At 42.6% G+C, this 25,136-nt stretch overlaps 2 protein-coding genes across 2 annotated transcripts; one reads left to right on the top strand and one right to left on the bottom strand.

Annotated features, from left to right (window-relative positions):
• Positions 3,931–4,955, top strand: LOC100155301 (olfactory receptor 2M3-like). Its single transcript, XM_001928404.4, has one exon. The coding sequence runs from the start codon at positions 4,017–4,019 to the stop codon at positions 4,953–4,955; it is 939 nt and encodes a 312-aa protein (XP_001928439.1). The 5' UTR covers positions 3,931–4,016.
• Positions 16,539–17,587, bottom strand: LOC100152873 (olfactory receptor 2M3-like). The gene has a single exon (XM_001928433.5). The coding sequence runs from the start codon at positions 17,475–17,477 to the stop codon at positions 16,539–16,541; it is 939 nt and encodes a 312-aa protein (XP_001928468.1). The 5' UTR covers positions 17,478–17,587.

Genomic DNA, 25,136 nt, shown 5'->3' with positions numbered 1-25,136 from the left:
TGGCTATGGCCGCAAAGGGAAGAGGTGAATGGTGTGATGTGGGGGAGTTGCACAGAGGGCATCTGCTCCTGCTGGGATGTTGTTTTATTCCAAATAGGAAAAGAGGAGCTCCCTCTGTGGCACAATGGGATTGGGATCGGTGGCCTCAGGGTAGCCCTGGGACAGGGTTTGATCCCAGGCCTGGCACAGAGGGTAAAGGATCCCGCACCTGTGCTTTAGGTCGAGCCTGGGGGCTCAGATCTCATCTGCGTCCAGGGAGTTCCCTGTTCTTCTGAGTGGCCAAAAATGAGAAAAAGAAAACAAAAAACAGGAATGAAAGACAAAGGTTTAAGATAAAATGAACTTTCATGTTGGCTCTTTGCATGTTTATCATATTATTCCTTTTGCATTAAAAATGCTTTTCAAAAATAATAAATAACTTCTGGGAATAACAATACGTTTTATTTTTATCATTTTTTATTTGGTGCCCATGAAGCTTGATGAGATGATTCAGTTGGTTACGGAGAATAATACAGAGTTGGTTACTTGTTGTTTTCTTCTCAATGAATTTTGTTACATGGGAAATGAGAAATTACAAAGGACATGAGAAATTGTGAAGATTTTTTAAAGCCAGACACTAGCCAGGTGAGTTTTTTGAGTAACCCATATTATCAATGATGAAAGAAACTGCCTGGTATAAAAAAAAAGACAAAGCTTATGCTATAAACATAAGGAACAACAACAACCTTGATGACCTTGGAAAAAATTGGAAGATGACTTCACCAATGTAATTAAAGGCAAGGGACTTAAATCCTTGTGGACTAAGAAATTTAACTAGGAGAAAGACTCTAGGAATTTAAGCCTTTTTCTTTACTCAGTCAGTGCTATTGCATCTTCCCAGGAAAGACCAGAAGGTAAGACTGGAGAAAGAAGTTTCCATTTCAAAATCGCTAGCACTGCTTGGTTGCAATGAGGCAGAAACGGATGAAAACCTACACTATTGTAGATATTTCCAAAGCAGTAGATATAGTTGCATCTTGAACAGGCCTATATTAATTCATTCCATGTATAAAACTTGAGTAACACTTGTCTTGATAGGGTCATGACTTCTTTTTTAATGGCTATTATGTGATTATAAGACATTACTAGGATTTGATTGTTGTGTAATGCACTGTCTGTTAAAACGCATCAGAGAATTTCTTCATGGACCTAATCTATTAGTTCAAGACCAGTTGTTCTTTTTCTTCCCCTAGGAAGCACATATCCAACTCTGTGTAAAGCCCAGTGCTGCTCATTTCAAACGGTATTTTCTAAATGCAAGAATTTTCGTTTTAGTGGCCTAAACTCTAATTCAGAGGATCATTCATTACGCAAAATAATAGGATAAAAATAAAGATGGAAATTCGTGCTTGTTTTATGGATTGAATTCTGTCCCTCAAGAGGTATAAGGTGGGGAGTTCCCATTGTGGTGCAGCGGAAATGAATCCAAATAGTATCCATGAGGGTTTGAATTCCAAACCCTGGCCTGGCTCAGTGGGTCGTGGATCCAGCATTGCCATGAGCTGTGGTATAGGTCGCAGATGCAGCTCAGATCCCTGGTTGCCATGGCTGTGGTGTAGGAGGGCATAGCAAAAGCAGGCGATGGTTTCTCTGATTCAACCCCAGCCCGGGAATTTCCACATGCCAAGGCTGGGGCCCTGAAGAAAAAAAAAAAAAAGCAAACCCGGAGGCCTGATAATAACACTATTGCCCGGAGAGCAATGGTTCATATCCACATATGTCTGATCTCAAAATCCATGTCTCTGTTGAGCACTCTGCACCACTTTTGGTGAATAGCAGTCGAAGAGGCCACATGACTGAGTTTAGTGAATGGGGAGCCTATTATTTATTAAAATGAAACAGAATTCATGAGGATGATGGAAAGTCTATATATGGATTTCATCAGTGTTCTGAATCCGTCATATTTAAGTGGGCTAGACCAAAGCACTTTATAGCCCTCATACGCTCCTCCTACAAATCACACACACACACACACACACACACACACACACACGAATGCTAATTTTGTCACAACTTTTCGATGGAAGGGCAGTCTAGAGTGGACATGCCATCTTCAGAGAGGGAAAAATGAGAGTAGGAGATAACAGGACAGACACAGTTTGCAAACAACCCATACCTACAGGGCAATGATGGGTCTCCCGCCACAGTTCCGCACCAAAGCTGAAGAAGCAAACAGCCTCTGGATGACAGGATGCATAGATCTCTCTCCCAGCTGAGGGATGGGAGCGAGCTCAGTCCCAATTCTGGCTGGACTCAAAATTTCTAAAATGCTGAATGCCCTCTCTGAGAACCAAAAATGCACAATGACGAAGAAAGAACTGTGAGATCCTTGCAGTGGACTTAACCGTCAGTGAAATCCTCCTCTGGCTGGGGATGAAAAGACAGAGATGTGAGAGAAGGATGTTTAAAAATGTGCTACCTCTTTGCCAGGAAAATGTCTTGGGAGGGAGCCAAACTGTGGAAGCCATAGATAGTGAAGCCAGGACCAGTGAACCTTGACTTTAACAGCATCTGGCAGTCAGAGCAGGACACCTGTCCAGGCTTTAACCGTGGTTGGGAGGAGGCAGTGGTAGGCAGCATAGGAGAACACCCCTTCTTTAATGACAGAATCCATCATGTCATGCGGGTGGCTGGGTTCCTGACGGTTCGACAATATAAAAAGCTGTCTCTGTTTTGTTTCTGTCTGACCCTTTAGAAAGCAATTCCGTTTTCCCTAACCACAAGCTGACCTTGGCTCACACTTACCGCTGATAGAGATATACCAAGACATTTGTTTGTTTGTTGTTCACTTGTTTGAGTGTTTGTTTGTTTTGCCCCAGTTGATGATGATTTAGGGAATTTGGCAGAGTCACTTTGGGTGACCATGAAAAGAAATCTCAAGACACTGGCCTTCTCAAACTGAAACAGAAAGGTAATTTTGATTTCTACTTACTCACACTTAAACGACCTATTCATGATGTAGAAATTAGTTGCACTTATCTACCGACTATTCTGAACTGGAAGTTCATCATCTATGTGATTGTATAACCATTCATCCTGGTTGCTCTCCCAGTCGGGTGCACAGATAAAAGCATATTTACATGAGTGCTAATATCTCTTGGAAATAGCAGATGAGGAGATGTAGTTATTATATTTTACCATATAGGCAATGACATTCAACATGCTCTAGTCCTCTGTTACAGAGTTTGTTACATTCTGACACATGAGAACTGTACGGATAAGTGTATCTAGTGTAGGTTATATGGTTCTTGAGGAGCCAAATGCTCTGTCTGATGCTGTGGATTGCACTGGACATGTTGTTTCATAAGCACAACAACTCAATTTAAACGTTATTTCTGAGAAGCTTCCTGGTGGTGTAGCAGGTTAAAGATCCTGAGTTGCTGCATCTGTGGGGCAGGTTGCCGCTGTGGTGTGGGTTTTATCCCAGGCCAGGTAACTTCCACATGCCATAGGGTGTGGCCAAAAATAAAATGAAAGGCAAAGTTCCCTTTGTGGCTCAAAGGTAGCAAAGCTGACCAGTATCCATGAGGACAAGGGTTCAACCCCTGGCCCTGCTCAGTGTTTCAGGATCTGGCATTGCTGTGCCTGTGGTGTGGTGGAGGCTAGCAATGTAGCTCCAATTGGACCCCTAGCCTGGGAACTACCATTTGCCACTGGTGCGGACTACAAAACAATAAATGAATGAATGAATGAATGAATGAATGAATGAATAAGCTATTTCGGGCTTGTAAATGAAGAAAACTGAAGCACAGAGAAGTATCTGGTCAGAGGACATGCAGGTGGGTAGAGGCAGAGCTTGAGTGTGGTTAATGCCACCTGCCTGCAGAGTCTCTGCTCATCCTGTTCCAGTCCTGACCATATCGTGAATGTTGCTTTACCAGAGTAGCACACACAGAGGAGTAGATACTGAGTAAGTGACTACACAAAGAGCTGACATTTATAACTTCTTATGGCTCTAGAGGAAGAAAATATTCATCATGGAATGGGAGAATCAGACGGCTAGCTCTGACTTCATCTTGATGGGGATTTTTAGCCACACGCCCACTCACATCTTTCTCTTCTCTCTGGTGCTGGGCATCTTCACAGTGGCTCTCTTGGCAAACACTGTCATGGTTCTCCTCATCTGCCTGGACCGCCGGCTCCACACCCCCATGTACTTCCTCCTCAGCCAACTCTCCCTCATGGACCTCATGCTCATCTGTACCACGGTGCCCAAAATGGCCCGCAACTACCTGTCTGGCAGGAAGTCCATTTCTGTAGCAGGATGTGAAACCCAGATATTCTTCTCTGTGTCCCTCTTTGGAGCTGAGTGCTTCCTATTGGCTGTCATGGCCTATGACCGCTATGCTGCCATCTGCTACCCTCTTCAGTACCCCCAGCTCATGAACTGGAACGTTTGTGGGCTCCTAGCTGCCTCTTCATGGATCCTTGGGGTCTTTGATGGGATTGTCGACATAGCTGCTACTCTGTCCTTCTCCTACTGTGGCTCCCGAGAAATACCCCAATTCTTCTGTGATATCACGGCACTCCTACGTCTCTCGTGCACGGATACTTCCACCTTTGAAACCCTCGTTTTTATTTGTTGTGTGGTAATGCTCCTCTTCCCTTTGTCACTCATCATCATCTCCTACACACGGGTCATCATAACTGTCATTCGCATGAGTTCTGGGGAGGGTCGGCACAAGGCGTTCACCACCTGTAGTTCCCACCTTGTCGTCGTGGGGATGTATTATGGAGCAGCTATGTTCATATATATGAGGCCCACGTCCAATCGGTCCCCAGCCCAGGACAAGATGGTGTCAGCCTTCTACACCATTCTCACTCCCATGCTGAATCCCCTTATATACAGCCTCCGCAACAAGGACGTGGCCAAAGCATTCAGTAAGGTGCTGGGGAAGGGGAAATCTAGAGAATAAGTGGGATAACAGTTATGGGAAATTTCTTCTTTCATAACTGTCTCTCTCTCTCTCTGGCTCATTCTTTCATTAATATAAAACCTGCGCAATTAGCGACAAAGGTATAAATAATTTCTTAATGTAAGCATCAGGGTTCATGGACTCTGGATACACATTCAATTAATTGGTGTTCAGTATAATCAATGACGTTCTTGAGAAGTGCATAATTAAGTTAATGAACAGATACACTTCTATTTATGGAACATAATAATAAGTAAAACTGTCTTCAATATTTTTCCTTCCTTTTATTTTTTTATTACTCCATGAATTTATTACATTTATAGTTGTACAATGATCATCACAACCCAATTTTATCACATTTCCATCCAACAACCCCAGCCCATCCCGCCACCCCCCGAACTGTCTCCTTTGGAAACCATAAGTTTTCTGAACATCTGTGAGTCAGTATCTGTTCTGAAAAAGTTCATTCTGTCCTTTTTTTGGATTCCACATGTCAGTGAAGGCATTTGATGTTGGTGTCTCATTCTATGACTGACTTCACCTAGCGTGATAATTTCTAGGTCCATCCATGTTGGTAACAATGCCGGTATCTCGTTCCTTTTAATGGCTGAGTAATACTTCATTGTGTATATGTACTGCTTCTTCTTGATCCACTCCTCTGTTGAGGGACATTTAGGTTGTTTCCATGTCTTAGCTACTGAAAAGTGCTGCAATGAACATCGGAGTACATGCATCTTTGGGAGTCATGGTTTTCTCTGGATAGATGCCCAGCAGTAGGACTGTTGGATCAAATGGTCGTTCTATGTTTAGTTTTCTGAGGAATCTCCATACTGTTTTTCCATAGTGGTTGCACCAATTTACAATCCCACCAACAGTGCCCTAGGGTTCCTTTTTCTCCACACCCTCTCCGACACTTATTGTTTGTAGACTTTGTGATGATGGCCCTTCTGGCTGGTGTAAGGTGGTACCCCATGGCGGTTTTGATTTGCATTTCTCTAATAATGTTGAACATCTTTTCATGTGTTTTTTTGGCCATCTGTATGTCTCCTTTGGGGAATTGTCTGTTTAGATCTTCTGCCCATTTTTGGATGGGGTTGTCTGTTTTTTTGGTATGGAGCTGCAGGAGGTGTTTATAAGTTTTGGAGATGAATCCCTTGTCAGTCGATTCATTTGCAAAGGTGTTCTCCCATTCTGTGGGTTGTCTTTTTGTTTTGTTTAGGGTTTCCTTTGCTGTGCAGAAACTTCTAAGTTTCATTAGGTCCCACTTGTTTATATTTGTTTTTACTGTCATTACTCTAAGAGGTGGATCTGAGAAGATGTTGCTGTCATGTATGTCAGAGAGTGTTGGGCCTATGTTTTCCTCTAAGAGCTTTATCATGTCTGGTCTTTTATCCATTTTGAGTTTATTTTTGTGTCTGGTGTTAGGGAGTGTTCCCATTTCCTTCTTGTACATGTGGCTGTCCAGGTTTCCCAGCACCACTTACTGAACAGGCTGTCTTTTCTCCATTGTATATTCTTGCCTCCTTTGTCATAGATGAGTTGGCTGTAGGTGCCTGGGTTGAATTCTGGGCTTTCTATCCTGTTCCACTGATCTCTATTTCTGTCTTTGTCCCAGTTCCATGTGGTTTTGATGACTGTTGCTTTGTAGTTTAGTCTGAAGTCGGGGAGCCTGATTCCTCCAGCTCCATTTTTCTTTTTCAGGATGTCTTTGGCTATTGTGGGTCTTTTGTGCTTCCAAACAAACTTTAAAATATTTTGTTTGAGTTCTGTGACAAATGTCCTTGGTAATTGGATAGGGATTGCATTGAATCTGTAGATTGCCTTGGGTAGTGTAGTCATTTGGGTAATATCGACTCTTCCCATCCAAGAGCCTGATATGTCTTTCCATCTATTTGTGTCCTCTTTGAATTCTTTCATCAGTGACTTATAGTTTTCAGAGTACAGGTCTTTTGTCTCTTTAGGTGGGTTTACGCCTAGGTATTTTATTCTTGTGGATGCGATGGTAAACGGGATTGCTTCCCTGACTTCTCTTTCTGGTCTTTCATTGTCAGTATATCGAAATGCCGATGATTTCTGTGTATTAATTGCGTATCCTGCGACTTTGCCAAATTCATGGATGAGCTCTAATGGTTTTCTGGTAGAGTCTTTAGGATTCTCTGGGTATAGTATCATGTCATCTGCAAATAGGGATAGTTTTACTTCTTCCTTTCCAATTTGGATTCCTTTTCTTTCTTTTACTTCTCTGATTGCCGTGGCTAGGATTTCCAGAACTATGTTGAAGAGTAGTGGCGAGAGCAGACAACCTTGTCGTGTTCCTGATCTCAGCGGGAATTCTTTCAGCTTTTCCCCCTTTGAGAATGATGTTCGCTGTGGGTTTGTCATATAGGGGCTTTATTATGTTGAGGTAGGTTCCCACTATGCCCACTTTCTGAAGGGGTTTTATCAGAAACGGGTGTTGGATTTTGTCAAAGGCTTTTCCCGTGTCTATTGAGAGGATCATATGGGTTTTATTCTTCAGTTTGTTAATGTGATGTATCACACTGATGGATTTGCGGATACTGAAGAACGCTTGCATCCCTGGGATAAATCCCACTTGATCATGATGAACAATCCTTTTAATGTTTTGTCGGATGTGGTTTGCTAATATTTTCTTGAGGATTTTTGCATCGATGTTCATCAGTGAAATTGGCCTATAGTTTTGTGTGTGTGGTATCTTTGTCTGGTTTTGGTATCAGGGTGATGGTGGCCTCATAGAATGAGTTTGGGAGTATCCCTTCCTCTGCAATTTTGTGAAATAGATTCAGAAGGAGAGGTGTTAGCGCTTCTCTAAATGTTTGGTTGAATTCGCCTGTGAAGCTGTCTGGTCCTGGACTTTGGTTTGTTGGAAGTTTTCTAACCGCAGTTTCAATTTCAGTTCTTGTGATTGGTCCATTCCTCTTTTCTATTTCATCTTGGCTTGGTCTTGGAAGATTGTACCTTTCTAAGAATTTGTCCATTTCTTCTAGGTTTTCCGTTGTATGGGCGTATAGTTGCATATAGCCGTCCCTTATGATCCTTAGTATTTCTGTGATGTCTGTTGTTACTTCTCTTTTTTCATTTCTAATTTTATTGATTTGAGGCTTCTCTCTTTTTTTCTTGGTAAGTCTAGCTAAGGGTTTATCAATTCAGTTGATCTTTTCAAAGAATCAACTTTTCATTTCATTGATCTTTCCTATGGTTTTCTTCGTTTCTCTTTCATTGATTTCTGCTGTGATCTTTATGATTTCTTTCCTTCTACAAACTTTAGGTCTTGTCTGTTCTTCTCTCTCTAGTTGTTTTAGATGTAAAGTTAGCTTGTTTATTTGAGGTTTTGCTTGTTTCCTTTTCCCTACTTCTAAAACCCGCATTCTTACTGAAGTGCTTATATTATGATTTAATGTATGGAGATATATATCACAATTTCCATTTCCTTTTGTAATTAGTTCTTTTACAATATAGTCTATGATGGTTGTACAAGTATAAATATATAATATTCGTTGAGTTATTTTTTAAAAAAGTACAGGAGTTCCCATCGTGGCTCAGCAGAACTGAATCCGACTAGGAACCATGAGGTTTTGCGTTTGATCCCTTACCACCCTCAGTGGGTTAAGGATCCAGGGTTCCCATGAGCTGAGGTGTAGCTCGCAGACCTAAATCCATCAGGCATTGCTGTGGCTGTAGTGTAGGCCAGAAGCTGTAGCTTTGATATGACCCCACCCTGGGAACTTTCATATGCCTTGGGAGCAGCCCTAAAAGCAAAAAAATAAAATTAAATACAATGAATTATAAAAAGAATTTTTTAAAGTACAAACAAAAATAAAGCCTAACAAGATACTCATAGATATTTGTTTACTGACGGGAATTTATCCTATAATAAACATTACTTATTTTGGCAGAAGAAGGACTTTTTTCCTTTTGCTTAACTTCCCTGGTACACTGAGCATGTATATATCTGAAGACTGTCTTTTCGTGGAGCCACTTATTCCAGAGTCTTGGCAGATAATGCAGAGTCATTGACCTACGGATTTGTCTTCTGGGAGGATATCTTACAAATCCAAGGTGGTGTAATGAAACCTCAGGGCTGTGCTTCCTACCTAGAACTCACAACTATCGTATCTATACACCAAATCATGGTGGGAATATTTTCATGCTTCATATCAAAAACAGTACCGTTTGAATGAATATAGAAAAGTTTTCATTCATTTGGCAGACGTCGTAATAACGGTGTAATGATATCATTATGACAGAAGCTGCCTACATTTTCCTGGGTTTTCCTGATGAACATGGATGGTAACTGAATGAGAAGGGTGATTGGTCTTTGGTGGAAACCCCCCCTCTCCCATCCAGAGACAACTTGCATGGTCTTCACAAAAGAATACACTCAGATTCAGTAGGAATGCTTCATCTTGGCGTGGGTAGCACCATACAAAGTGAGACATTTTTGTGCCCCTAGAAGTCCATATCGCTGTAAAATTGACTTGTGCCATCTGGTCAGTTGGATAAACATTAGAAGCACTGATTCTATTGTGCAGACACTATTTTTTTCCAAAGTTAACAAGGCCATCTTGGTCCTTGGATTCTATTGGTTTATGTCCCAGACCAAATCTTGTTCAGGAACTTTTGCAGTCCTTCATGTTTTCCATGTCAGTTGACACCTTTACATTAAGCTATTAATAAGCTCTCAACATGCTTGTGCTTCATTGGATAGCTCTGGCACAATGCATAGGCTTGCTGCCAGAGATACTTTACCATACTGCGCCTGAGAAAAGGAGGAGAATTACTTGCTAACTAACTTACCAGCATAGAGCCTGAGACCATGAAAGATTTTCCCTTTGACCACTTTATTCGTATTATTATTACCTGTGGGGGGAATATTGGAAATGTTCGAGAGTGGTCACATTCTGTCTTAAAATAAACATCCCCAGTCACTGCTGATCGCTTTCTCCTTATGAGAGTAGTGATTCCAATATTTGGCCTAGGGAGTTTCCTGGTGGCCTCGTGATTAAGGATTTGGCCTTGTTGCTTCTGTGGTGCTGGTGTGATCCCTGCCTGGGGACTTCTGCACGCTGTGGGTGGGAGACACCAGACAAAGTTCTTAGTTCTCTCTCCTCATGGCGTCAGTTAAAATGTCCTGCTTGACCCTAAGTGGAAATGATGAAAAGCTGAGATTCAAATGCCTGGCATTGATCATCAGTCGGACAGTTTGGCCAGATGTGCCACCTCCTCTGGTCACAGGGAAACGTGAAGTTGTATCATTGGCAGGAGAATGACCCATGGTGGGGTGGGGGGAGCAATCCAGTAAACACTCAGAAGTCCCAGGAGCACTCTGAGTTAGAGTCACTATAAGTGACACACGAGGGACAGATGGAGCCTTGCCAAAATTCCTTCCCTACCTTCCTCTCTGTCTCCAAGTACGTGAAGCTACTTTGTAGCTGCTTTCGAGTATGCAGCAAGTTGCTCTGCAACTGGGCTTTCGGATGCCAGATCCAATGGTGCAAAAAGGGTCGGTGTTTAATAAAGAGGTACTGCAGAGCCTCTGTCGACTCCCAGGAAAAGACTATTTGAGAAAAACCCCCTCCCTCTTCACCAGGCTTTGTAGACACTTAATGCTGCACCACAGGACACAAGGATGGCCATGTGAGCTGAGGTTGCCTCTAAGCATTGGGTATCATCTGACCCACAATCCATAAAATCATGCCTGCACAGGAGCGCCCTTCATCCGTGGAAATACCTCCCCCTGTCGTTTCTAGTCTTCAGAGAACGGACACCAGCTAGCCTTCCAATTCATCTCAGTTGTTGTTTCTTGATGATATACTGTATATCTACCACCACCATCCATCAATAGGAGCATGCATGAATATACTAGGGTGTTATATTTGTACACTGGTGTATTCTACAAGGGTTTCCAAGTTCACGTGAATGGACTCCGTTTATAGCAACAGAGGTTCATCTTTAAAAATAAAATGTGTGCAACATGCGAGTTGAAGACTTCTGTGCAGAGTAGACTATCTTCCATATCAGCTACTAAAATCTTCCAGATCACATTGTGTCACTTTTATGAATACACAGATATAATACCACACCTGGGAATATCAAACCACACGTTCAAGTCTCTGGCTATGGCCGCAAAGGGAAGCTGTGAATAGTGTGATGTGGGGGAGTTGCACAGAGGGCATCTGCTCCAGCTGGGATGTTGTTTTATTCCAAATAGGAAAACAGGAGCTTCCTCTGTGGCACAATGGGATTGGGATCGGTGGCCTCTTGGTAGCCCTGGGACAGGGATTGATCCCAGGCCTGGCACAGAGGGTAAAGGATCCCGCACCTGTGCTTTAGGTGGAGCCTGGGGGCTCAGATCTCATCCCTGGCCGGGATCCGACCCATGGTGTGCATCCGATCCCTGTCACGGGAGGTCCAGATGCCGCGGGTTGGCCAAAAATGGGGGGGGGGATGGTAAAAGAAAGTCAAAAGCTTAAGAGAAAATGAACTTTCATGTTGGCTATCTGCGTGTTTATCATATTATTCCTGTTGCATTAAAAATACTTCTCAAAAATAATAAGTAAATGCTGGGAAGAACAATACGTTTTATTTTTATCATTTTTTATTTAGTGCCTTATGAAACTTGATTTGATGATTCAATAGGTTAGTGAGAATAATACAGAGGTGGTTTCTCGTTGGTTTTAAAAAGAGAAACATCCCAGTAGGACTCAATGTATGCAATAGAATCTAATGTAAAATCGGTCATGGAATCAATGATCTCTTAGGATCGAATTGTGTGTAAGGCTGGTTACTCGAGTATTTTCTACGCCATGTATCTTGGATTCGTCAGTGGAAAGACTTCTGGATTCCAAAGGTACAGAAATGTGTCGTGACATGATTTTGACTTTACACAGTTAAGACAACACAGCAGGCCTAGCAAATGCTCTGCTGTTATATTAATCAGCATGGGATGGTTGTATGTTAACTAGATGGCCAAGTGTCTTTACTGCTGTCGGACTTACTTCTCTGTCAAATGTCACCAAGTAACCAAACAACTTTGTCCTTTTGAATCTGCTAATCATGGCCCTTTCCACCTTTCACTAGTTGGCACTTTGCCCCTAAGTCCCAAGGAACCAAATCAAGTTGCCAACTTTTCCAATGAGGTAATTATTTGACTAGACATCCTGGGTCTTCAACTTGCCCGTGCTCATTAAAACTGTTCAGCCCCCCACAAGGCACCCGACTTAATGAGTCCCTGAACAGGTTTTTTTGTTCGTTTGTTCTCATAAGTAAGAGTACCTGCCTCCCGAGCTTGAAGCAGAGAACAAAGTGTTGCTGGTGATCACCTGTCTGAAATGGTGATGGCCCCAAATGATGTCAGAAAACATCAAAGAATTCAGAATGCGTTTTAGATAATAACCTGACTTCTGGACATGGGGAAACATAAAAGACGTAGGTGTGTGTGTTACCAATGTCATTACAAAGATATATTTAGAGATGATGCCACACAACCTCCTTCTACAGACAGGCAAAAGGTACAAGCTCAAATACAAGTCCGTAGGCAGTGTTACATTAGACCAGAAAAAAAGCGACCACTGTGGAAACAGCCACGTTTCATTGTGTTAGACGGTGTTAGCCTCCTCTCCCATCTGGAATATTGGTGTGTTAAGGTTCCTAAGATGCCCAAGCTCTCTTTGATGAGGCTGTACAATGGTCATAATAAGCTGTGACCTTGATAAAACCATCTCTTATCTCTGGACCTCAACAACTACCCCTGGTTAGTGCTGGGGTATCGAGGTCTCTTTTGGCTTTCTTATGTCTGAGTGTGGAAATTGTCACTCTAAAGTTGAAAGTTAGCTGAATGGATTGGGAGAAGGCACGTTTGTTTAACCTCAGTGGGGATAACAGTATTTATCCCAACGCTCAAGGTCACAGACACACAGAGCAGGGCCTACCACCACCCCTTCCTCAGATCAGAGTGGCCTGGAAGAAAGGATTTCAGAAGCCAATGTCAAGGAGAGACACTTTCATGACCTTCATCGTGCCAGGTCCCCTCCACTATCTCAGTGCAATTCTCAGAGAGGTGGACTAGAGGGCGTGCTAGGTACAACTGTCACATGACCCAGTCGTTGGCTGGGGGTGGGGGGCGGTCTACCTCTATCCATGTGCCCTCTCCTGCCTATGTGCACATATGACCTCCACCCTCCACACCTCCCTCGCGTGGTGAGGAATTCCTATAAGAAGGCAGAAGCGGGGGAGAGAAAAGGTATTCCCTGAGAATGTAGAGACACGCTTGGTCTCCGCTGTCCATCTGACATCTTCTCTCGGAGGAACTGTCTCTTGGCAGGATCTATTGTCCTTCACTAAGATTATTGAAGAGGAAGTACCTCACCTTTTCCCCATTCGCAGGAAGGTTCTCTATAGTCTCACCATAGCCCAGCACATGAGCTTATCCCTGACCCACTAGTACCAGTACTCCTGCCCACGGGGTGGACCAGGGAAAAGCAGTCAAGTCGCGATGGAGCTACCCTAGGGGTGTCTATGCCCCCTTGTTCGTCCTTTCTTTGTAATCCCGGATGTGTTTATCCAGGTGCTGTGATTATCCAGGAAGCTGTCTCCACATAGGTTATCCATGGAACCCTGGTGGGCCTCAGCTTATTCCTTATGGGCTCCGTTGCCCACACTTGGCAGAGTACCCATAAGTTTGGGTACCCAGGAGATATTCACTTAGAGCCTGCAAGGTCATTAAGAGTGCCTCTTTGATGATGGTGAAGCAGTGGGTCCTGTCACTTGGCAGTAGTCCTGACACACACACTCAGTGGCGAACACCCTGAGGCTCATTGCCTTTCCTCAGCGTGAAGTGTGCTCAGCGAGTTTGTACAACTCAGCTCATCACTCACCGTTACAATGTACACCAGATAGGGTTTCGCCCAAGTAATATCACCTCCCATGATGTCAGATTAGACATGAAATAAACAGAGCAACCACCCCCTTGTCTGTTTGTCTCATTCATCTTAAGAAATGCAATGAAATCGTTCTTCCAGAGTACTGGGCTCCTGCAGTATATGCAGCCAGGCCTTCTTCCATTCAAACATACCTAGCTGCGTCTGCATCTCACGGGCATATAATTTAAACCTTCTTTAAGCATGTAGACGAGGTCCAAAGATTCCTACGGTGCTCAGAAATTAAGCCTATGATGACACTGTGCTCATGCCAACAACATTTACAGGCTGTGCTCGCCACTTAACATACAAGCAGTAATTAGTTCTGTATGACACTTTCTCTGAAGCAAAGCAAACTCCCATAAACAACTCAATATGTCAATCTAAAACGATAGTAGGTTTTCCCTTAACAGCATATGATATCTCAGAACGAAGGAGCCAAGACAGAAAGAGAAGCATAAGATAGGGGAAAATTTTAAAGGACTTTTTTTTTTTTTTTTTTTTTCTGCTTTTGAGGCCTGCACCTTGGGCACATGGAAGTTCCCAGGCTGGGGGTCGAATCGGAGCTGAAGCTGCTGGCCAAAGCCACAGCCACAACTATGTGGAATCCAAGCCGCCTCCGCACCCTACACCACAGCTCAGGGCAATGCTGGATCCTTAGCCCACTGAGTGAGGCCAGGGATCAAACCCTCCTCCCTTGGATACTAGTTGGGTTCATTACCACCGAGCCACAACAGGCACTCCTGAAGGACTTATTTTGATCACGTGAACTTACACCCTCCATCAGGAAAACTCTCCTGTCAAGAATTTGATTTGGGGCATTCCCGCTGTGGTGCAGTAGGATCAGCAGTGTCCCTGCACTGCCAGGACACAGGTTCAATCCCTGGCCTGGCACAATGGGTTAAAGGATCTGGCCTTGCCCCAGCTGCAGTGTAGTTTGCCACTGGTGTGCAGCTGCAGCTCAGATCTGACCCCTGACCCGGGAATTCCACATGCCGCAGGGCGGCCAAAAAGAAGGAAGAAAGAGGGAATTCTGTTTTGGCATTGTCCTTTTTTCTGTCTTGGGGGGAAACACTACAATTCCCTAAAAATGAGAGGAAGAACTGAGACATCGTTTCATCTTGAAAAGTTTAGAAATACTTAAGAATATTTCTGTGGATTCCAGGATTTCTGGCAGGCTTTGTCTTTGAGTGGTGCTCATCACGTACATAGACAGAAAACTCAGCATTCCCCTTTTCCATCTGCTTCCAGATGACTGTGTTTTCAGGGGCTCAATGAAGTGCTAAACTGAGTATGGCAAATCTAATGCCCAGTCTCACGCCTCCACCCTCATGTAAATGGAGCCTCCACCTTTTTTCTCTTTTTGATTAAGTAAATCAATATCACCTCGGTGCCTTATTTCGAATGTATCTTTTTACAGCCACTGCAAATATCAGGCCCAGATGAGAGATGAATAGGCAAGTTCCATGAAATAAAATCCCAGTCCTTCTAACGTTTATGCAACTGGCCAGGTAGCACCAGTCAGTTTCACAGACGTCTGGACTTGTTGGGGCACAAAGATGTTTCACTATGCCAAGACGAAGCGTTCCTACTGAATCCGAGTATATTCTTTTGAGAAGACCATGCAAGTTGTCTCTGGATGGGAGAGGGGGGGTTTCCACCAAAGACCAATCACCCTTCTCATTCAGTTACCATCCATGTTCATCAGGAAAATGTAGGCAGCTTCTGTCATAATGATACCATTACACCGTTATTACGACCTCTGCCAAATGAACGAAAACTTTTCTATATTCATTCAAATGGTACTGTTTTTGATATGAAGCAAGAAAATATTCCCACCATGATTTGGTGTATAGATACGATAGTTGTGAGTTCTAGGTAGGAAGCACAGCCCTGAGGTTTCATTACACTACCTTGGATTTGTAAGATATCCTCCCAGAAGACAAATCTGTAGGTCAATGACTCTGCATTATCTGCCAAGACTCTGGAATAAGTGGCTCCACGAAAAGACAGTCTTCAGATATATACATGCTCAGTGTACCAGGGAAGTTAAGCAAAAGGAAAAAAAAATCCTTCCTCTGCCAAAATAAGTAATATTTATTATAGGATATATTTTTGGTAAGTAAACAAATATCCACGATTCTCTCATTAGGCTGCATGTTTTGTTTTTTAATTAACCCAATGAATCGTATTAAATTTATAGTTGTACAACCATCATAGACTGTATTTTGAAAGAACTAATAACAAAATGAAATAGGCATGTGTGGTATTTAACCCTGTACACTAAATCATAATAGAAGCAATTCAATTAGACTATGGGTTTTGAAATAAGGAAAAACTTTGAAGACAGTTTTATTTATTATTTAGTTCTATAAACAGAAGTGTATCTGTTCATTAACTTAATTATGCACGTCTCAAGAACCTCACTGATTATACTCAAAACCAAAATGAGCATACAATGAATGCAAAACATATCACTTAACTGAATGTGTACCCAGAGTTCATAAACCCTGAGGTCTACCATAGGGAAATTGTTTATATATTTGTTGCTAATTGTGTGAGTGTTTTTTTTTTTTTTTGAATAAATATGCTAGAGAGACAGAGGGACAGTTATGAAAGAAGAAATTTCCTGGAACTATCATCCCACTTATTCTCTAGATTTCTCCTTCCCCAGCACCTTACTGAATGCTTTGGCCACGTCCTTGTTGCGGAGGCTGTATATAAGGGGATTCAGCATGGGAGTGAGAATGGTGTAGAAGGTCGACACCATCTTGTCCTGGGCTGGGGACCGATTGGACGTGGGCCTCATATATATGAACATAGCTGCTCCATAATACATCCCCACGACGACAAGGTGGGAACTACAGGTGGTGAACGCCTTGTGCCGACCCTCCCCAGAACTCATGCAAATGACAGTTATGATGACCCGTGTGTAGGAGATGATGATGAGCGACAAAGGGAAGAGGAGCATTACCACACAACAGATAAAAACGAGGGTTTCAAAGGTGGAAGTATCCGTGCACGAGAGTCGTAGGAGTGCTGGGACATCACAGAAGAACTGGGATATTTCTCGGGAGCCACAGTAGGAGAAGGACAGAGTAGCAGCTAACTCTATAATCCCATCAAAGACCCCAAGGATCCATGAAGAGGCAGCCAGGAGCCCACAAACGTTCCAGTTCATGAGCTGGGGGTACTGAAGAGGGTAGCAGATGGCAGCATAGCGGTCATAGGCCATGACAGCCAATAGGAAGCACTCAGCCCCAAGGAGGGACACATAAAGGAATATCTGGGTTTCACATCCTGCTACAGAAATGGACTTCCTGCCAGACAGGTAGTTGCAGGCCATTTTGGGCACCGTGGTGCAGATGAGCATGAGGTCCATGAGGGAGAGTTGGCTGAGGAGGAAGTACATGGGGGTGTGGAGCCGGCGGTCCAGGCAGATGAGGAGAACCATGACAATGTTTGCCAAGAGAGCCACTGTGAAGATGCCCAGCACCAGAGAGAAGAGAAAGATGTGAGTGGGCGTGTGGCTAAAAATCCCCATCAAGATGAAGTCAGAGCTAGCCGTCTGATTCTCCCATTCCATGATGAATATTTTCTTCCTCTAGAGCCATAAGAAGTTATAAATGTCAGCTCTTTGTGTAGTCACTTACTCAGTATCTACTCCTCTGTGTGTGCTACTCTGGTAAAGCAACATACACGATATGGTCAGGACTGGAACAGGATGAGCAGAGACTCTGCAGGCAGGTGGCATTAACCACACTCAAGCTCTGCCTCCACCAACCTGCATGTCCTCTGACCAGATACTTCTCTGTGCTTCAGTTTTCTTCCTTTACAAGCCAGAAATATCTTCTTAATTGAGTTTCTTGGATTATTAAACAAGATACCAAATGCAATCCACAGCATATGGAAAGGGCATTTGGTTTCTCAACAACATTATAGTCTATACTAGGTCGAATTACCCATAAATTTCTCATCTGTCAGTATGGAATAAATTCTATAACAGTGGAATAGAGCACTTCGAATGTCATTGTCTATACAGTAAAATATAATAACTCCATCTAATAATCCGCCCTTTCTAAGAGATATTAGCAGTTGTATTCATATAATTTTATTTGTGCACCAAACTTATGGATCGAACAGAACTACTAGTTTTACTGTTACATAAATGATGAACTTCCCATTCAGAATAATTGGTGAATAATTGCATGTAATTTATACTTACAATACTATAGCATGAATAGATGATTTATTTGTGGATGAGGAAGTAAAAATCAAAATTATCGTCATGTTTCCGTCTGAGAAGGACAGTATCTTGAGATTTCTTTGTACATTCTGCCGTGATTCTGCTGAATCCCCAATCATCATCAAATGTAGCAAAACAGAGAAACATATGTCTTGGTGTATCTCTATCAGTACGAGAGTGAGCCAAGGCCAGCTTATTGTGGTTATGAAAAGTTGAATTGTTTTCCAAAGGATTAGATAAATGCCAAATAATCAGACACTGCATATGTTGTTGGAGCATCAGGGAAGTTGGAACCAAGCCAACTTCATGACAAAAGATAGCTCAGCATAAAGTTTAATCCAAAATATATGAACTCAGAAAATATAAGCTTCCACCACCTTAATCATTACCATTATCATACTTTTGGTAGTTAATCATATCGTAGTAGTTTGCTAGATTGCAATAACAAGGTACCAAAAATTAGTTGGACTAAACAACTGTAACTTATTGTCTCCCAATTCTGAAGGCTAGAAGTGGTGTCGGCAAGACGAATTCCTTCTGAGGGCTTCAAGGAAGACTCAGTTTCATGCCTCTCACCTTATTTCTAGGTGGCAGTCTTTGCTATTCCCTGGCTTGTTGAAAAGAATCCTGATCACTTCCTTCCCCTTCACCTGGTAATCTTGCTGGGTTTGTGTTTGCCTCCAATTTTTTTTTCTTTCTTTCTTTTGCTTTTTTTTTTTTTTTTTTTTTTTTTTTGAGGACACTGGTAATTTAGATTAACACTCACCCTACTGACCTCATTTTAACTTGATCTCAAACGGCCCTTTTCAGGTGTTCCCATCTCGTGGCACAGTGGTTAACGAACCCAACTAGGAACCATGAGGTTGTGGTGCGATCCCTGGCCTCGCTCAGTGGGTTAAGGATCCTGCATTACCGACAACTGCCAGCAGCAGATGAGGCTTGGATCCCGAGCTTCTGTGGCTCTGGCGTAGGTTGGCGGCTTCAGCTCCGATTAGATTAGCCTAGGAACCTCCGTATGCCATGGGTGTGGCCCTAGAAAAGACCAAAAAAAAAAAAAAAAAAAAGTCATTTTCTTTTAAAATGACCTCTTTATTTTATCTCCAAATAACATCACATTCTGAGGTATTGGGAATTCAATGTATACATTTTTAGGGAGAGACAATTCAATCCATAAAACCTCTATTAATTTCCATCTTTATTTTTATCCTATTATTTTATGGAATGACTTATTCTCTAAACTAGAGTATAGGCCACTAAAGGATAATGTCTTCCTTTTAAAAAATACTATTTTAATCAAACAGAACTGTGCTTTACACAGAGTTGAATAAATGCCTCCCAGGGAAGAAATAAAGTCTTGAATTAACAAAATAAATCCACGAAGAGCTCCTTTTAAAAGAATGCGTAGCCTAGGCAAGACTAATGTTACTCAAGTTTTAAATATGGGATGAATTAATGTAGGCCTAATTAAGATGAAAATAGATCTATTACTTTGGAAATATCTAAAATAGTATAGGTTTTCATCCATATCTGCCTCTCTGAAACCAAGAAGTGCTAGAAATTTGGTAATTTAAACTTCTTCTTCCAACCTTACCTTCTAGTGTCTCCCAAGAAGATACAACGGCACTGACTGAGGAAATAAAAAAGCTTAAATTCCTAGATTTTTTTTTCTCCTAGTTAGATTTCTTAGTCCACAGGGATTTATTCCCTTGCCTTTAATTACATTGGTGAAGTTGTCTTCTAATTTTTACCAAGGTCATCAAGGTAATTGTTCCTGTTTTTAGCATAAGCTTTGTTTTTATACCAGAAAGTTTCATCATCAATAATACAGGTTGCTTGAAATATTCACCTGGCTAATGTCTGGCTTTAAAAATTTGAACAATTTCCTATCCTCTATCCCAATGGTTCTCAAACCTAGATTCTTAGTAGACTCTCTTGAGAAGATTTTCAAAGGTTTTCTAGGAGTTCCCGTCATGAGTTTGATCCCCAGCTCGCTCAGTGGGTTGAGGATCAGCCATTGCTGTGAGCTGTGATGTAGGTCACAGACCCGGCTCAGATCTGGCATTGTTGTGGTGTGGCGTTGGCTGGCAGCTGCAGCTCCGATTCGACCCCTAGCCTGGGAACTTTCACATGCTGCAGGTGCATCCCTAAAAGACAAAAGTGAAAAATATAAGACGTTTTCCAGTATCAGACAATTCTGAGACTCATTGAATCAGAATCTCTTGGGAAGAGGCCAGACATTGCTATTTTAAAAAGCTTCCCAGTAGATTCTATTGGGCAGGCTCTGTTTTTTCCAAAGTTAACAAGGCCATCTTGGCCCTTGGGTTCTATTGTTTTCTATCCCAGACCAAATCTTATTCAGTAAGCTTTTGTACTCCCTCATATGTTCTTTATCAGCTGATACTTTTAGATTAAGCTACTAATAAGCCCCAAACATGCTTGCTTTTCCTTGAATAGCTTTGATACAATGCGTAGGCTTGCTGCCAGAGATATTTTACTTTACTATGGCTGAAAAAAGGAGCAGAATCACTTGCTAACTTATCAGCATAGAACCTGAGATGATTACGGAGATAATGAAGGATTTCCCCTTTTGTACGCACTTCATTGTTATTATTTTGGGGGGGGAGAATATCTAGAATATGCGTGAATGGTCAAATATTGTCTTAAAACACACTTCACCAGTCACTGCTGATCTCCTTTTCCTTATGACAGCAGTGATTCAAATATTCAGCCCTCACTCGACAGTCAGTAAGTTTTCACTTCTCTCTCTGCATGGTTCACCCTAAAATTTCCTGCCTGACCCTAATTAGACATCTTTAAAAGTTGAGATTCAAATGCCTGACACTTATCATCAATTGGACACTTTGGGGAGATGTGTTACTCCCTCTGATCCCTGGGAAATATGGAGTCTTCTTAGTTCTATGAGAAGGACCCATGGTGGGAGGAGTCCAGTAAACATTCAGAAGTCCCAGTAACACTCCGAGTTAAAATAGTTGGAGAACTCCTCCTTATAAGTGACAAACGAGGGATAGATGGAGCCTTACCAAAATTCTACCTACCTTATTTCATCTCAGTCCCCAAGTCCATTAAGCTCCTTTGTAGCTGCTTTTGAGTATGCAGCAAGTTGCTCTGCAACTGGGCTTTATGATACCAGATCCAATGGTGCATAAAGGGTTAAATAAAGATGCTCTATGATGCCTTTGTCAATTCACAAGAAAAAAACTTTCGAAAAAAAAGCTCCTCAAAGAGTTCCCTTGTTGCACATCGTGTTAAGGATCTGGTGTCACTGCAGCGGCTTGGGTCACTGCCGTGGTTCAGGTTTGATCCCTCCTCCGGGATTTTCCACATGCCCTGGGCATGGCAAAAACAAACAAAATCAAAAACCAAAAACCAAACCAGACCAAAACAAAACCTCTTTATTCTTTACTGGGTTTGTAGAGACTTAATGCTGTGCCGTGGGACACAGAGGATGACCATGTGACCTGAGTTTCCTTTTAAAGATTGGGTTATCTGATCTGCAATCCATAAAAATCACGGCTGCACAGCAGAGTCCTTCATCCATGGTTATCTCCTACAGTCACTTCTGGTCATCACAGAATGAAAACCAGAAAGCCTACCAGAGAGGCATCCATTCCATATAAGTTCATGTTTTGTGTAGATATTTAGATTCAGATATTTCGATTTGAGTAGCTAGAAAACAGTATTAAACACAATCCACGTAGAGGAAGCACAGTCAACAACTAAAGAATATGTACAGTGGATAGCAAGGAAAGCTGCCTAACTAGATAAGAGTTTACGAGATATATGAAAATGTTTTCAGTCGTAAGTAATAGAAACCCACCCCAATAAGGCATAATCAAAAAGGGTTTTTTTCCCCCTAAGTAGAAGGCAATAGCTCACTTCAAGCACATTTCACTCCCCAGAGCCAGATCAACGGTGCCTGTGGAATGAGTGGGGAGGGATTTATGTAAGATTTGTCCTTTAGTCTAAATTGGCCAATGTAGTTTAGGGGCTCACCTTAGACCTTTAATGCTAATCAGGATAATGCTAGGTGCTAAATTAGCTTAAGCTTGGGCTCACAAACCAGACAAAGGAAATAGCTCCTGCTTGAAGCTGCCCTTAATTCATCAAATCACTCTCCTGCCTCAAAGCAGATGAGGGTGAAATATCTGCTCTAGATTAACTATGGAAAATAGATCCTAAAAAGGATCAGATTTTAGGTTCCTTTAAAAACTAGGTGAGGTCTTAGTTAATTCACTCAATAAATGATATATCAAGTGAAAAAATCTAGGTTAGAAAATGTTCAGTTTGGAAAGTAATCTCTTGAAGGCTCCATAAGACAGGGGTAAAAGCAGGTAAAGCTGCTGAACTGAGCAGGATGGAGAGAAAGAGGATAGACAATTGAGGTTACTGTAAAAATCAAAACAAGTCAATACATTTCTGGACTAGAGTGGTTATAATCAGAATGCAAATAAAGAAGAAGCATGAGAGACATGAAGAAAATATAACAGGGAGTTCCTGTCGTGGCACAGTGGTTAACGAATCTGACTAGGAACCATGAGGTTGCAGGTTCAATCCCTGGCCTTGCTCAGTGGGTTAAGGATCTGGTGTTGCTGTGAGCTGGGTGTAGGTTGCAGACGCGGCTGGGATCCCGCATTGCTGTGGCTCTGGCGTAGGCCCGTGGCTACAGCTCCAATTAGACCCCTAGCCTGGGAATCTCCATGCCTCAGGAGCGGCCCTAGAAAAGGCAGAAAGACAAAAGAAAGAGGGAAAAAAAAAAAAAAAAGGAAAGTGGACAGTGGCCAAGAAAGGGAAGAATTGAAGACACTTCCTGGTTCAGCAAAGGTCCTAATGGAGAAATTGGGACATGGGTCAGTGATGGGTCCGTGGTTGGATTTTACATGGTTTGAGCCTTTAGGAGATTTTCAGGATGCTGGGAGATAGGAGTGAGAATCTAAGTAAAAGACATAAAATAGAGATGAATACATTTTCTAAGAGAAGCAGGTGATCAGAGCCTATGCTTTACAAGAAAAAAGAAGCCAACATAGGAGTTAACAAAAAGAAATGTCAGAAAGACAGGTTAGAATCAGTACTATACTGTATTGCTAAGGACAAAAAAAAAAAGAGGCAGGCAACTGATGTGGAGAGCGCATCACCCACATTGGTTCAAAGGTCATTGGTGTCAGCAGGAAATTGAGGAAAGCCAGATTATAGCATGACAGGAAATGAACACCTAGACATGAAGGCAGTATAGGTTTTAAGCTGGTGAATTCTGGAAGGGGAAAAATAAGAGAAAAACTAGCATGTTAAGGGCTACCTAAACTTTTTTAAGACAGGGATCGAAAGGGCATCTGTCATATTTGAAGACATGAGGGAAAGTCTCAAGGAAATAAATGAAAAAAGCTATAGATAACTAAATGGAAGAGGTTCCAGAGATTGTTGAAGAGAACGTGCTTGGCGTGTTAAAGGAGTCAGAACATTTATTCCCTTGGGAGAAGAAAGGCAGCATAAAGAGATGTGAGGTGGTCAGGCGGGCTCTGGTTATTGGAGATATTCCTTGGTGGAGTGGATGATCCTATGGGAGGTGGTGGTGGTGGCTGAACAGGGCTGGAGAATGAGGGCTGAGAGTGTGGGCTTATGACATTGACAGAGGAGACAAGACAGGTCACTGCAGCACCGATTGTTCCATACGACTCCCGTGCCAGTACCCCGCCCAGTCGGAAACAACTGGTCTGGTTGAAACTGCCCATTGGTAAACCATGCTATGGCCCTACTGACCCCCGACCAACTTCTCCCATGTTTCCCGAAGCAGCTCCAATTTCCTCTGCCTGCAAGACTGAGGCTTTCCTTTGAGAAGAGGTGCTGGATTCAGTAACAAGGAAGATGAGGAGTTCCCATTGTGGCGCAACAGAAATGAATCTGACTGGTACCCATGAGGACGTGGGTTCCATCCCTGGCCTCTTTCAGTGAGTTAAGGATCCAGCATTGCCCTGAGTTGTGGTGTAGGTGGCAGATGCGAATTGGATCTCATGTTGCTGTGGCGTAGGCCAGCAGCTACAGCTCCAATTCAACCCCTAGCCTGGGAATTTCCATATGCCTTGGGTGCTGCCCTGAAAACAAACAAACAGGAGTTTCCGTCGTGGCACAGTGGTTAACGAATCCAACTAGGAACCATGAGGTTGCGGGTTCAATTCCTGCCCTTGCTCAGTGGGTTAACGATCCGGCATTACTGTGAGCTGTGTGTAGATTGCAGACTCGGCTCGGATCCTGCGTTGCTGTGGCTCTGGCGTAGGCTGGCAGCTACAGCTCCAATTAGACCCTAGCCTGGAACCTCCACATGCCGCGGAAGCGGCCCAAGAAATGGCAAAAAAAGACAAAAACAAACAAACAAACAAACAAACAAGGAGGGTCCACTTTGAATTCCATATAAAAGACTTCTAATTTTCAAATACAATAATGCAATTAACACCGAGATTCCTGGGTACAAGAGAACTGCAGAGAATTTGAAAAGGGACATGAAGGATAAACAGGAGCTACTCCAAGTCTTCTCTTTGCCTCACTAGACTAATCATCAATTATTTGACATTGTCAGAGTTCCAATTGTGGCTCAGTGGCTTAAGAACCCGACTAGTATCCATGAGGACGTGGGTTCCATCCTTGGCCCTGCTCGGTGGGTTAAGGACCTGGCATTGCAGTGAGAGGTGGTGTAGGTCATAGATCAGACGACTCAATTCCTACCCCAGGAACGTCCATCCGTATGCCTCAGGTATGGCCCTAAAAAGCAAAAAACAAAAAACAAAAAACAAACAAACAAACAAAAGATTTGATGTTGTCAGTCACTACTCATAGTAGGGTCTCTACACCCCTATTTTTTGAGTGGCCTTTGCCAGATGGCAAAAGGATTCCCTCTTTAAGGGTTAACTGCCTTCAGCTTCCCTCATCATTTTAAAGTCCCATTCTCTGCTTGGGCAAAGTGATGGCACGAGCTAAACTTCTGGGCAT

The sequence above is a fragment of the Sus scrofa genome, chromosome 7, assembly GCF_000003025.6.
Source record: "Sus scrofa isolate TJ Tabasco breed Duroc chromosome 7, Sscrofa11.1, whole genome shotgun sequence".
Classification (NCBI taxonomy): Eukaryota; Metazoa; Chordata; class Mammalia; order Artiodactyla; family Suidae; genus Sus; species Sus scrofa.
Note: the sequence above shows the minus strand (reverse complement) of the source record. Positions and strands in the feature narration are given on the sequence as shown.

Coding starts and splice junctions, on each gene's coding strand:
- LOC100152873 (XM_001928433.5), bottom strand. CDS start 17,477: ATGGAATGGGAGAATCAGACGGCTAGCTCTGACTTCATCTTGATGGGG.
- LOC100155301 (XM_001928404.4), top strand. CDS start 4,017: ATGGAATGGGAGAATCAGACGGCTAGCTCTGACTTCATCTTGATGGGG.